At 36.8% G+C, this 14,876-nt stretch overlaps 1 protein-coding gene across 8 annotated transcripts in view; it reads left to right on the top strand.

Moving 5' to 3' along the window:
• Window positions 1–14,876, top strand: part of RGS7 (regulator of G protein signaling 7) — a 246,391-nt gene that overhangs the window by 188,963 nt on the left and 42,552 nt on the right. For all 8 annotated transcript variants that reach the window (XM_054398879.1, XM_054398828.1, XM_054398848.1 and 5 more), the window contains 3 exons: window positions 11,073–11,147; window positions 12,229–12,327; window positions 13,055–13,116. In XM_054398879.1, the coding sequence (XP_054254854.1) occupies window positions 11,073–11,147; window positions 12,229–12,327; window positions 13,055–13,116 (236 nt within the window). The remainder of the gene's footprint in view (window positions 1–11,072; window positions 11,148–12,228; window positions 12,328–13,054; window positions 13,117–14,876) is intronic.

The following is a 14,876-nucleotide window of genomic DNA, read 5'->3' as shown; positions in this document are numbered from 1 at the left end:
TTTAAATGAAATGCATAATAAAGGCCTTTTGAGATTCAGAGTAATTCAGAAGATGATGGGGGAAATATCTTTTTCTCCTGAAAGTTCGCTGCATGTTTTATAAGTTGAAAAAAAAAAGCCTTTTGTTTTGTCCAGTGCATCTGACCTTTGCCCTCAGATAGAATGTTGTTTTCAGTCATATTTAGCAGGTTTTTGTGCAATTGCTTTAAAAAGAAAGATGGGGAATAGGCAACAGCTTTCTAAGATGTGCTAGAGTTTACTCTGGCTATGGTTTAGTTAGACTGTGATTTAATAAAGCATGAGCGTGAGTTGAGCTGTGATTTCAGTTCTTGCATTGTCTTGTTCATAGTTTGGTTGAACTCCATCCACAGGACTTCTCTTCCCATTGCTACAACTGGCTTGCTGAATGATGGTTATCATTTCACTTCTCTGTGAAAGAAATGAATTACAAATATTGATAAGGAATAGACTCAATGAATTTAAACATCTTTTACAGCCTAAATGATTCTACGATTCCATGAAAAACAAAATCAATATTTATGTTATTTAATACAGTAAGACAAAGTGTACAGTGTGGGTATATCTGGTAAGGACAGCAGCAACATTAAGTGTGGATTCAGGATAATTCACTGATTTTGTAAAATTCAGAAATGTGTGTGATTTCTGGATTTGGAGGTTTCATGTAATTTTTCCCTAGTAGCAAGGTAAGAAAACAGTAATCATCAAACATTTTCACACATCCATCACCTTTTGCTTCTCTCTGTATTATTTTTTTAATGAGATTCTGTCTCCATTAGAATCATAGAATCAGTCAGGGTTGGAAGGGACCACAAGGATCATCTAGTTCCAACCCCCTGCCATGGGCAGGGACACCTCACACTAGATCAGGCTGGCCAGAGCCTCATCCAGCCTGGCCTTAAAAAGAAGACTAGGGAAGGTGTGGGCTCCCTCAGAAAGGAAACAGGTGAAATGGTGACAAGTGACATGGAAAAGGCTGAGGTTCTCGATGACTTCTTTACCTCAGTCTTCACTGCAAAGGCCTCCAGTCACACTCCTGGAGTCATGGGAGATAATGGCAGCGTCTGGAAGGAAGAACTTCCTATCATAAGTGAAGATCAGGTTCATGATCACCTGAAGAACCTGAAAGTGTTCAAGTCCATGGGACCTGACAGGATACACCCACGGGTACTGAGAGAACTGGCAGATGAGGTTGCTAAACCCCTCTATTATATTCCAAAAGTCCTGGCAGTCTGGGGAAGTCCCCACTGACTGGAATATTTCTCCCTGCCCAACTCTCCAGCCTGTCTAAGTGTCACTGAATGGCAGCACAACCCTCTGGTGCATCAGCCACTCCACCCAGTTTTGTGTCATCAGCAAACTTGCTGACAGTGCTCTCTGTTCCCTCATCCAGGTTGTTGATGAATATATTGAACAGCAATGGTCCCAGTACTGACCTCTGAGGGAGTCCACTAGATACAGGCCTCCAACCAGACTCTGTCCCATTGACCACAACTCTCTGAAGTTTTTCCTGCAACCAGTTCCCAATCCACAGGAAAAATGAGATGACACTATGGCTTGCAGTTAGACCCAGTTCTGGTAGCAACTAGGAAAATAAACTGAAGTGATAAAGATAAGGGATTTTTTTAATAAGTTCAATGTTTATACACTGATTTTTATTTCTACATAAATTAAATTTGCTTCTTTAATCAAAAGCATTCTGTCAAGGACCTCACTATAAATCAAAAGGCAGATAATGAATTTCTGAATGCCACCTATAATTGCCATCAAGGTTTTCAGAGACATGTGGTCAGACTTTCCTGTTGTCACTTCAAGTGAATAGCCTAAATTTTTATGTATGGAATCTGTAAAAGAGCAGTTTCCTGCCTTTTAGGGTAAAAAAAAAAAAAAAAAAGAGAAAGCAATAATGATTTTAAGTATTTAGCATACAGGTAACAAAACAGTTTAATAGGTTTCCTTGTACAACAGTGTTGCAAATACTGGCATCTTCACATACACAAAAATCACACTAATACAGACTTAATTAATACTATTGAAGCACCACTAAAATAAAAACAATGGACATCGTTTATGTACAATAATTTCTGGATTTGAAAACCAGTCACTACAAACCTAAAATACTCTATATTAAATTAAGAGTAATTAGAAATTAAATTCATTTCAAAAATAATTAAGCATATAACTTCCATGCGGTAGTATATTCTTTAGCACACCTTCTAGTTTAATTTCCTATTACTTGTCTCAAAAACTAAATTTTAACATACTTTTCATATGTATTTTGCATACTATATGTTTCACTGATGCACAGATTTTTTTTTAACAGTATAAAATCCTGTTCTCTTAAGGTGAAATCCCAGCTTTGCACTAGATCTGTTCATAAACAAGCAACTATATGAGAAGATGAGAATCTCTATCAAGATTCAAGATACTCTGTCTCCTATGAACTGATGTTATAGTTTCATTTATTAGTATTATATTTTTTGAAAAATGTCACTGATCGTTCTTTTTTTTCTCTTCCAAGTAGGTCTTGAGTTTGCATACCCACTAGAATTTCTTGTGTGTCTAAGATTGCTCAGATCAGAATTCTAGTTTTGGAAAGCTAGAAGGCTCCTTTTTTTTTTTTTTTTTTAAGATGATGCAAATCTTTGAAATTTTAAGTGATCCTAAGTACCATGAGACCCCATTGGTCTCACCCAAACAAGAGAAACAATGTGTAGTTAAATTTTTATCCATTAATTGCATCACTTGCTATGTTTTGATTAAGTCCATTGCAGGACACCAGTGAAACTTCTGCAATTTTCATATCAGTCAGTGATCTTCAAATAAATCTTTCAATAAAGCATATATTGATTTTACTAATTGGTCCAAATAGCAGGCTTTCTGTTCTTCACATGAGGCTGTCTACAATAAGCTAAATTTAACTTATGCTTAAATGCTTATGCCTTTCTCAACAGTTTATCATGATTTCATTATTCCTACATCAATGTATTTCTAGTGGATGACACAATCAGGTTTATTGCTCATTCATTTCAATTTAATAAGCCTGGAACTTTGTATTATTTATCTGTTCCTTACTGAGTCAGAATTAAATTAGCTATCGAGGACATGTATTGAGAATTTAAATTCATTCTATGCTTGCCTGCATTATTCTCTACTAAAGCATTCAATAGAAAAGAATACTTAATCCTAGCAAAGCTTTTATTAATTCTTATGATTTAAGACATTGCCTTCCTTTGAAGGAAGCTGTTGAATAAGATTTGACATTGAACATTCTGTGGCTTGAAATACCAGTTCAATATATGAATAAGAAAAAATAGAAAGCTACATTTGCATAATTAAAAGCCAATAGGTTGTACATCTTTATCGGCTTATATAGACAGATTTTTAGCAGTTAGGATGTGTACAGCTAATTTGTTTCCATAATACTACTTGAATGTAGATCCTATATCTGTGAAGCTGACCTACCAATCAGCTGGAGAGTCTTGTGAAGGTAAAATAGTCCAATTTCAGCTAAAACTAATGAAGTAAGGCTAAAACAATAACAAAAAAAAAAAAAAAAGAGTTTGAAAACATTTTAAAGGCTACAGTACCCAAGTGAAGGTCTTTCCCTAATTAACTGCAATTTTAATACTAAAGTTAACTCCCTTCAATGTGATAAGTCAGAGTACATGCTAAATATATGACTATGCTAAATATATGACTATGTTAATCAACTCTCTGTCCAAATCATGCTAAAAATCATCTAGAAGGCAGAGGCAGCCAGGGCTAGGGTATAAATAACTTAAGAAGGTAAGAAGGAACACCTGACTGGGGGGGGAGAAGACTGGATTTAGCAGAGACAAGCGTAGTTGATGGGCTTTGCACTTTTCCTCCACCCAAGACAGGGATGCCTTCTCATAAAAACTGTACATGCAATATACAGCTTAACTTTTGTGCACTTCTATTGGTGTTGCAAAGATTTGTATCTCCAACTTTGTTGGGTGTTACCCAGAATTTATTAACTCAAGCTCAATCATTTGCTGTTAGTGCATTTATAACCAGCAATCCCAAATCTGCTGTCACTTTCAAGAGCTGCTGAAATGAATGGAAATTATAAATTAGGCATGAGCTTTTGGAGACACTAATAAAGTACGTAAGAGTGTTTCAGATTAAATACACCTAGCTGATTGTAAATTGAACCCATAATTATGTGCTAGACATGAGCCCAGAAAGCCAGCCATATCCTGGACTTCATCAAAAGAAGCATGGACAGCAGGTTGAGGGAGGTGATTCCGCTCCTCTACTCTGCTCTGGTGAGCCCCTCCATCTGGAGTACTATGTACAGGTATGGAGTCTTCAGCACAAGAAAGACATGGCCTGTTGGAGCAGGTCCAGAGGAGAGTCACAAAAATGGTCAGAAGGCTGGAACACCTCTCCTGTAAAGAAAGCCTGAGAGAGTTGGGGTTGTCCAGCCTGGAGAAGCAAAGGCTCCTGAGACCTTATTGCAGCCTTTCAGTACTTGAAGGGGGCCTATGAGAAAGAAGAGGACATTCTTTTTAGCAGGGCCTGTTGTGACAGGACAAGGGGTAGTGGTTTTAAACTAAAAGAAGGTAGATTTATACTAGATATAAGGAAGACATTTTTTATGAGGTTGGTGAAACACTGAAACAGGTTTCCCACAGAGGTGGTAGATGCTCCATCCATGGAAACGTTTGAGGTCCTGTTGGATGGGGCTCTGAGCAGCCTGATTTGGTTAATGACATTCCTGCCCACTGCAGAGGGGTTGGACTGGATTGCTTACAAAGGTTCTTTCCAACCCAAAACATTCTGTGAGACTATGATACTGTATTTGCAGGTTCAGGCAACTATTGCTACCAGGTTTATTTTTTTCATTACTTAAGATTGACTGATCTAATAGTTATAAAACAAGCTACATTAAAACAGCTTTCAAATCCTATCAGATAGCCACCAGGAAAACAGCTTTCTGAAATTGTTAGAAGGAATTGACTTTGACTGTATCATGACAGCTAAGTTTTACAAATCCTGTTAAAAGAGCTGACCACTTGTACTCAGGACATTCAAAATGTTTCTCTGAGAATTTCTATTGCACCAGCTCTTCCACTTGCAAAGCCATTTCACTCGTTGACCCTGAAGTGTGTAAACCAAGATAAAACTCACAAATAATCTATAACTAAACCTCAACTTTTCCTTATAAGCCTTAGTGGTATTTGCACACTCAATATCTTCCATCCCTGGGAAATTAAAAATTAGTGCATTGCAGGAGAATATAGCCTGTGTTTTTCTTTGTGAGAGCCTCAGGTTTAGCCATTACTGACAGCTTAGTATAGGATTTTAATGCCTTCTGTGATGCTACAATTTGTGAGAGAAAATAAACTTTTCCACACAACCAGAATCAAAGTGTGTATTCCTCCAGCTAATAATTTAGTAACTCCTTTGGTTTTCTTTAGCTGGCTACCACTGGAAATTTTGTCCTTTGCCTCACTTCTTTTTCGTAATCTTTATTGCCCTTGTAATCACAGTTCAGCTAGCTACACATGTAAACTGGAATATTGAAACTACAAATAAAAATGAACTCTGGTATTCGGCTTATCACTCAGTGTCTAATTAGCTTTTCCTTTAGAAGTGAGTGATATAAATAGTGGCTGTTGTGGGTTAGAAGACTCCTTTCCCCCAAAAAAATGACAGAAATAGGAACAATGACAGGATAGATTGTTGCAGAAAACAACACTAACATTTGGCAGGAACTTTCAGATTTGAAGTTTACTGTATTTGTGATAGTCTGCTAGTACAAATAATGTCAAGGACAGCTTTAAGTCTCTGCCTTTTATTTACATTTGTGTCCAACTTTACCAAATGGAAGTGAAGATCCACCATGTTTGTATCCATGTCCATGATTTAAATTTATGGTGTTTAAACACTGAAAGCCTGGAGATCTCGAAATCTAGCATTTTGCATTTAACAAGTTAGCCCATTCTTGCAAAACAAATAAAAAGATCTTTGTCATAATGTATTGACAACAAAATGCAATGAAATTATGTAAGGGATGTGAATTATTCTGCCTAAATATTTACTTCTTTAAGGCACCCTGAATTTCTGGGTGTGCATATTGAGATGAAGTAATTATTTTAAATATCACCTATGGATTTTTAGGTAAAGAGGGTGTGAAATTACATTCCTTAAATCATTACTAGGATTATGTATGTTGAGTACACAGCACAAGCTGCCAGAGGGCAGAAGCAGCTGTAAGGAAGTAAATACCAGTCTTGTCTTTCCGTTCTACTCTTGTCAGGGGCAAAGAGAGGGTGATGAATTTTACACTGCTGTGAATACTTGGTTGGAGTGTTCTGTAAGGTGGTTTATTTGAATTTCAGTCCCTGCATCTTAGGAAGATCATAGGCTGTGCCACAGAAATGTAGGCTGAGAGGGACCTCTGGAGGTCCTCTTGTCCAACCTCATGCTCCAAGCAGTGCTAACTGCAAAGTTGAAGATTTTCCAAGCCCTTGGTTTAAACAAGTTTTGAAAATCACCTAGGAGGTTCCACAGCCTCTCTTAATCAACTTCTTCCTTTTATTATTAAGACTATTTCCTTATAGCTAACTGGGATTTTTTTACTGCAATTTCTGACTATTGTGTCCTGTCCTTTCATGGTGCACCTCTGTAAAAGGCTCTGCAAGCCTCACTTAGGCAGCAGAAGACAAGAAGTAGCTTTACTCTTTTGCAAGCACAAAAGGTCTATTCTTCCACTGGACTTTTCCACTGGACTTGTATTGAATATATTTCTTATGTTGCTTGTGGGGCCCAAAACTAGTCTTGGTATTCAAGATGTAGTCTTATGATGTTGAGTAGAAAGAAATAACCATTTCCTTTGCCAGTTGGCTATGCTACTGCTAATACAGCTGAGTGTGTGATTTATCTGCATTGCTGTGAGGACATACTGCTGATTGTTGTTCTGCTACTCCATCAGATCATTTTCTACAGAGCAGCAATACAGACAGTTCCCAGCCTACTGCAATGCATAAACTTAGTCCATCCCACATACAGGAGTCTCAGATACAAGAAGAGTTCTGATTATTCTGTTTAAGTAGATTCACAGTTACATTGCCACATTCTTTAAGAAAGATAAAAAACCACCAGAACATAAACTGATGTAATTTTAAACATTAATAGACTTCACTGAGGATTTCACATGTACTAGAATTACAAGTATATCAGAGCAAAGACATTTTTATACAAAAGGCTCTTTATAGGAATTGATTTTGGCTATGTGGCTAAGCAGCAAAAAGGGCCCTTGGAGTGTGCAGCATTTCACAGCAAGCAGACTATAAATGCTAGGTATTCTGCATGTTTGGATGGAAGTATCCCATGGCTAAAGCACCTCATTTGATGTAAGAAAGGAATTCTTCCAAAGAGTAGCTACGGGTGTCAAAAAACTAATTCAGTGTTAGTGCTATTACAAGGGCTTAATTAACAAATTCACTGTTGCCACGCTTATTAGGGTAGGAATATGAACATCAAGTGGATTTTTTTTTAACTAGACATACACTCAGGTAGTTGTTGTTGTTTTCAAATGTTGACTATAGCCAGATCCAAGCATTTGAGTTTCTGGACCTGGAGTTCTTGGGCCTCCTTTTCTTGCAGAGGAGGCTTCCTCCTTCTACTGTATTTCTTGGCAGATTCCTTTTATGCAGCCTCCTAGACAGCATCAGTAGAAAATTTTGGTGCTTGGAATTCATACTAAAGTGCTTATCCAATAATTGAAGTGGGGATTAAAAAATCTTCTATATGTTGGGGTTTGTATTATTTATCTACATCTATTTATCTCAGCAGTGATTCTATCACAGCTGGACTGACATGTCCATTACTGTAAATTAACACAGCAGCTGTTGTGCTTTCAGATAAGGGTATGCAAACAGATTAATAAAGAGAAACTTAAGTTTTCTTTGAATATATGACAGTTTTTCAGCCAGCTATTTAAAAACAGATAAGGGCCAAATTCTACCCTGCCTATTATCTTGCTGTATGATGATTTCAACAAGATCACAAGACTTTCCTCTGTGTGTGTAGAGGGGGAATTGTTTTCATACAGAATATTTGTCCTGCAAGAAATAAGCATTCTATTTACACATATAGAGGAGGTTTCAAGTCTTCCAGGAAATGTGTTTGAAAACTATTTACAGTATTAGTATGCAAATTATATACTACACACTAAATTATAATCTTGCAGTGGAGCACTCTGACAGGCATCTCACTGTTTGAACTATGGTAGTCCAGTTAAAAAAGCCATGTAAAAAGAAAACACAGCTGTATGCAATTGTATCAAAACACATACTTATTATGTTAATGGGGGCATACAAATAAAATGAGATGTTGTCCAGCAAAGGTTTTCCCACAAAGAGGCCCAGTTATTTTAGCAAAATGTTCAAATAATGCAATCTTTTGTGTTTGTTTTAATTGAAAAGATATTTGATATTCATTCCCAAAAACTGACAGATGAAATGTGGCAGCAGCAGAGACATAGTAAAGCCCATCTTATATCAAGTATTATTTGAACAAATACTCTTCAATTGATGACAAAACATGAATTGTGGCCTTGATTACATTAGGTACTTCCAGTGATGTAGTTTAAAGCAAATTATGATAACAATATTATATAGTGGTAGTCACATATGTCTTAAACTCCTGTTGCTACCCCAGGTTGTCAGAGTAATGATACGCTCTTTAGCTGCCTTTGCTTTTGCACTGAAGCTTCCTGATGCTTCCCTGTCTTTATTTACCTCTCCTATATGGTTTCCCTCAGTCACACTGGTCTAGTTTCTGCCCTCACAGGCTCTTGTGAGTGCCCTTGCAGTACCGTGCCGTAAGTATCTTTACTTCAGTGTGAGAGATTTTAAAGTCGTGTCAATAAGAATCCACTAGATGCTGTAGATTGGTTTGGGTCTCGTATCTGGCTAGAAAGAGCTTTGACTTTGTTTCATTCCAGAATTTCTTGTTGTGTTGCTCACATCAATCTGCATAGCTCTGGTGTGTAAGCTACCTGAGTGAGGTGCTAGATCTGTTTGTACCAGTTTACTGCTGACTTGAAATCCTTGAAAATAAGAGGCTTCTTATGAAGTTTATGCTCTTTTATTTTTTTTTCCCCTCTCTATTTTTGGGACATGTTTTTAACAAACCATAACTGAAAACTAAACAAATAACAGTTTGTATGTTAAAAAGCAGGCACAGCTATTCAAATAATTGCATTCAGGGGCTGTAGACTTTGTTAAAGTCTTCTTCACTGATAGCTGCAGCCTTAATCATGAAGTAGATGCATTGTTTTCTTTTTAATTTTATATCTCACTATATTGCCCTGTGAAATTGCTTTCTGCTTTTAAACTGACCATCATGCAGAATTTAGTCCTTTTTCACCTGTCATTGTCTTTGAGAGTTACAAGTTATTCTGAGTTTAAAACCTACCGTTTTTGTTCACTCAAATCTAGCTCAAGAGGCTTATCAGATGCAGTCTTGAGAATAATATCTAAATGACTGTTTTATTCTTAGTAATGAGAAGTTGTTTATACTGCACATTTAATATGATCAAGCACACAGTAATGTATTACCTTAAATAAAAATTTACTTATTAACTTAAAAATTATTTTTAAATGGACAAAACCCCCATCTGTTATTTAAAACCTTTCCAGAGGCAAAGTGCCATTGGTGTGTGTGATGAAATGCATTTGTTTCTTGGCTCTGCCTATATAAGAAAAGTTTAAAATGTTTGTCTGTGAAGATTTACAACAACATCAATAATTTTACATTATGATAAGAAGACAAAGTGTGTATCATTAGTGTGATAAGTCCAGCTCAGTTACCTGGAAAGTAAACGCTACCTCTATCTACTCTCATTAAAAAAAAAAAGAAAAAAAGAAAGAAAGAAAGAAAATAGTCCTACTTTCACTAAAAATCTGCTCCAGCTAGAGAAGAGATTTTGTACTTCTCCCTCCCCATGGCAAATGTAATCCCTCTAAAATCAATACTTAAACCACATCTAAAAGCATAACACTTGTCATTAGGTTTCTTCAATGGGAAAGGAACAGATTTTTGCCCAGAGTTTGTATTGAGAGAGAAATCTCAAAGGAAGATGAATTAGGATAAATTAGAGGACTTGTGTCCTTTGGGATGCTACAGAGAGATTCTACATTGTGAGAATGAATCTTTAAAGGCCAAATCAGATGTTTTGAGAGTCATTCTGTCTTCTGGTTAGGCTTCTGAAACCAGCTGGGTTTGGAGGTTTTATGTTGTTGGGGTTTTTTTGGTTGGTTGATTTGGTTTGTTTTTGTTTTTGTTTTTTTTTCTCTGAAGAAAAAGGTCCCATTTTGGCACTTCTAAAAAATCTTTTTTTTAAACAAAAATTATATTTTAAAATGTGACTCAAAACTAGATGCTCCTGAAGGGAGTCTGGGATTCACAGCTGAGTTGGGTATTGAACAATTCTATTTATTTTGTCACATTAGGTCAGTTGTACTTCTTAGAGGGGTAGCTACATTGTATGGCTTCATTGGTAAAACTAAAGCAGAAACATGTGGTTTCTGTTATATCGAGAATAATTTTATTTCAAATTCATGATGTTACGAGCTCTAGGCGTGTGGTCTTTAATTTCTCACTCCAAAATTCCCAAATACAGCCAAGAGGAATTTAATTCAAAGTAGTATCTGTCTGGCCTGCAATGTGTCTTGCACATGGATGTTTTCTGCTCCTCTGTACATTACTTTCAGTACTTCCAGCATGAAGATACACAGTAAAACCTGTCCTAAAAGCCATCATAAGATCCAGCAAACAAGGCTGAATAACAGAAGCAACTTTCTTATGATAAGCCAGACAAAACAGTACTTGAGATGCTTCTTTAGACAATATATATTATTTTGGTTTTAGGGACTATTGCAGAAGGACATCAAGTTATTATATGCCTCTAGTTATTTATTTTCTTAGCAAACTAAAGCAGAGTATCTCAATGAAACTATTACAGAATTCTTCCCCAGACTTTATCCTTGTGCTTCCCTTTCTTTTTCTTTTAACAGCCTGGATGTGTAAACACTACTGAAGTGGATATAAAAAAATCTTCAAGAATGAGAAATCCACATAAAACAAGAAAGGTAAGTACTGTTACTATATCAAAAGCAGGTTGTAGGAGTAATTTATAGCATGAAGTTCATAGTTTCTTGAAACAATTTTTTCTTATCATTGCAAAGAACAAAACCATGAACATAAGTTAATATTTTGTAAGCTCCTAAGTGAATTAGTATAAAAAAATGCTAATACTAAGTAGGTACTGTCACTTAAGAAAGTCTTTGGAAAATACAGAGAGAATATGAAAATAAAATTCAATTTTGCATGCTTTATTCATGTTGTTTAGTAGATTGAATAAAGTCATAGTACACTGAATAAAGCATCTTAAAATGTGTCTGTCAGCAATTAAGGTGAAAATGCAGTGTAAACTATAACAGCAGTGCTGTTCTTGTGCTGATCTTAATAAAAGGAGTGTCTCTAGTTTACAGTTATGCCCCCAAAGAGATGACGAGAAATTGTAGAGGAAGTTAGCTTCATCCAAATTAGGATCCCAGACACCAACCTTGCATCTCTAGGGATGTGTCAATGGACCAGGAGAACTCTTTCAAATCTCTTGTATCATAATAATGTAGATTGACTCCATCTTTAAAGTACTTCCTTTGCAATATATTTTTATGCAACCAATTGAAAAATATGTTTCAGAAAGGAAAGTGGATTTAGAGAAAGTTTTATCATAGCTTATTTATAGTAGTGCCAGATTCAGATTATTGTAATTTACCAAGCAGTAATTGCAGATTTGGGGTTCATCCAAATGATCCATTGTGATAAGCTATCTTTCAAGACACTATTTCTTTTTTTCCTACCAGTCCTCTTGACTTACTGTAATAGCTGCCTTTCAGTGCCACTCCCCATATTTACTATGCTGTTAATATAGAAACATAATAAAAGTAGATCCAGTGAAATTATGGGGGTTTCAGAGTCTTTGTTTTACATCAGGTCTCAGCAGCACAATTTTATTTTAGTTATTGGCTTATTTGCCATTTCCTTAGAAAAAAAGATGGTCCTGATAACTTATTGAGCACACTGTACTAAGACATCACAGTTACTATGTGTAATGTTAGAGTATTGCCTGAAACCAACTGTCCATGTTCCATATTTTTTGTATAGTCTGTCTATGGCTTACAAAATGACATTCGAAGTCACAGCCCTACCCACACACCCGTACCAGAGACTAAGCCTCCCACAGAAGATGAACTACACCAAGAGGTTTGAAAAACACCTGCAAATATGTACTTCTAAATATACTTTTTAAGAAAGTGGGTATTAAACCAAAAATTATTGTCACTGGGAAGTTGTTTAGAGCAGGTCAAGCAAATGTTTAGTAAACGTTCTCCTTGTTTCAGGATTTGTGGATTTCAGTATGTAATTTCTGCTAAAACTATCAATTTTATATCTTGCATTAGACAGCTAAAGGCATTTAGCAGCAGGCTAGTTAGTGGACTCTTTGCATAGCTAAGTCCATCAGCTCCTTTAGCAGTAGATAGCTTGCTCTTCCTCTCAGCACAGATTCAAGGTTTGGGGATATACTTACCCTTCCATGTATGCATTTATGGGTTCACAAATTTATCTACTGTTAATGCTTCAGTAGTCTTTCCTGAGGTGTTGAAATGGGTGAAGGTAAATGTCTGAAGAATTGGTATCTCTCTTCAAAGATCTAGGGAAAAAAATGGCTAATTGGATTTCTGTTGACGAACCTCAGGGAAAATGTTATATTGGGTCCTTTTTTTTTTTTTTTGTCTCTATATGATCTTTTCTCTTTGGTGGAAAATTCTATTTCTTTTAGAACTACACTGGTGAAATGTTGCTTCAGCTCATACATATTTCTCTTCTGTGCCCTAGGATAAATTAAGATTAAATTACAGTCCTAGTAAAAAATGTTATGGAAATAGTCAAGCAGTTAATTCATAAAACTCTTTACCTTCCTTTCTTGCAGATTAAGCACTGGCAAATGCAACTAGACAGACATAGATTAAAAATGTCTAAAGTTGCAGAGAGGTGAGTATATTGTCACATCTGCCTGCTTTTCAATGACACTGAGAACTATCAGGAAATAGTGTGCTTCAAAGAAAGCGACAAGGAAGTTCAAGTGTCATAGACATAGCTGATGAGAATTTAGTTCAAGGGGGAAGTATGAAGTCCTTTTATTGATAAAAGATGGCCCAGATATTCCATGATATGTTTCTAATAAACCTAAGAGTCACCGAAAGAGTCTGTGATCAAGTGGTCACAAGTTTCACCTTGTATTGCTAGGGAGGACAAATGGAAATAGGTATGGGGTTACTGTTTTGATATTTCAAAAGGGCAATCACTGATAAAGCAAGGGAACTAATTGGCAGACCTGGCTGGGTGCCTCAACAAAGTGAGTGAGTTTAATTTGTGTCAGAGGATGTCACACTAGTAGAAATACAGCTCCAAATAAGATGAAAATTTGTCAGGAAGGGGCTAGAAAGCAAATAAAACAAAAAGTCCCTCAGAAAGACTAACTACAGCTTAGTAGAGAAAAGGTAGAGAACTATAATACAGAGATAGTGAAAACTGTAGAAAATTGAGCTGTGTAAGACTTAGTACAAGAAATTAAGCCAAATACAAACAGTTCCTTATCCTTTCATATACATTTGTTCATGTGTGTCTACTTCTATATGTGTATGTATGCATACACATACAGATATATGTATATTTATGAAAAGGTTAAGCATTTGTGTTTGCTGAACAGTAAAAATGGAATAGAGACTAAATATAAATAGGAATGAAAAGAAAGTGACATCAAGTGCACCCTCAGCAAGTTTGGTAATGATACCAAGCTGTGTGGTGCAGTGGACCCACTTGAGGGAAGGAATGCCATCCAGAAGGATCTTGACAGGCTTGAGGAGGGGGCCAGTACCAGCTACATGAAGTTCAACAAGCCAAAGTGCAAGGTCCTCATCTGGGTTGGGTCAGTCCCAGGCACAAATACAGGCTGGGTGCAGAGTGGGTTGAGAGTAGCTCTGAAGAAAGAGACTTGGGTGTATTGATTAATGAGAAACTCAACATGAACCGGCAGTCAAATCATACAGCCCAGAAGGCAAATCATATCCTAGTCTAAATCAAGAGGATTTTGGCCATCAGATCAAGAGAGGGGATTCTTCACCTTTATTGCTCTTGTGAGATCCCAACTCAAGTACTGCATCTAGTTCTGATGTCCCCATCATAAGAAGGGCACAGAGCTGTTGGAGCGAGTCTGAGTAGGGCCACAAAGATGATCTAAGGGCTGGAATACCTCTGCTGTGAGGATAGGCTGAGGGAGCTGGGGTTGTTCAGCCTCAAGAAAAGAAGACTCCAGGAGGACTTTGTAGACACCTTTCAGTACCTAAAGGGATCCTACAGGAAGTCTGGAAAGGGACTTTACATAAGGATGTCTAGTAGTAAGGGGAATTGGTTTTAAGCTGAGGGAGAGTAGGTTTAGACTTGGTTTTAGAAAGAAGTTCTTTGATACGAGGGTGGTGATACTCTGGAATAGGTTGCTCAGGAAGGCTGTGGATGCCTCCTTCCTGGGGGTCTTCAAAGCCAGGATGGATGAGGCCTTGAGCAGCCAACTCTAGTTGAGGAACACCCCTGCCGACAGTGGGGAGGTTGGAGTAGATGATCTCTGAGGTCCCTTCCAACCTAACTTATTCTGTGAAAGAATATTTTTTTCACTTGTTTAATAATTTTCTTCAATAATTATGAGGCAGAGGAAACAGAAAGCAGAAATAAGGGCATGGGAGGTGCAAATTATC

This window comes from Indicator indicator, chromosome 2 (assembly GCF_027791375.1).
Source record: "Indicator indicator isolate 239-I01 chromosome 2, UM_Iind_1.1, whole genome shotgun sequence".
Classification (NCBI taxonomy): domain Eukaryota; kingdom Metazoa; phylum Chordata; class Aves; order Piciformes; family Indicatoridae; genus Indicator; species Indicator indicator.
The sequence above is the reverse complement of the archived record's forward strand: the minus strand, read 5'-3'. Positions and strand labels throughout refer to the sequence as shown.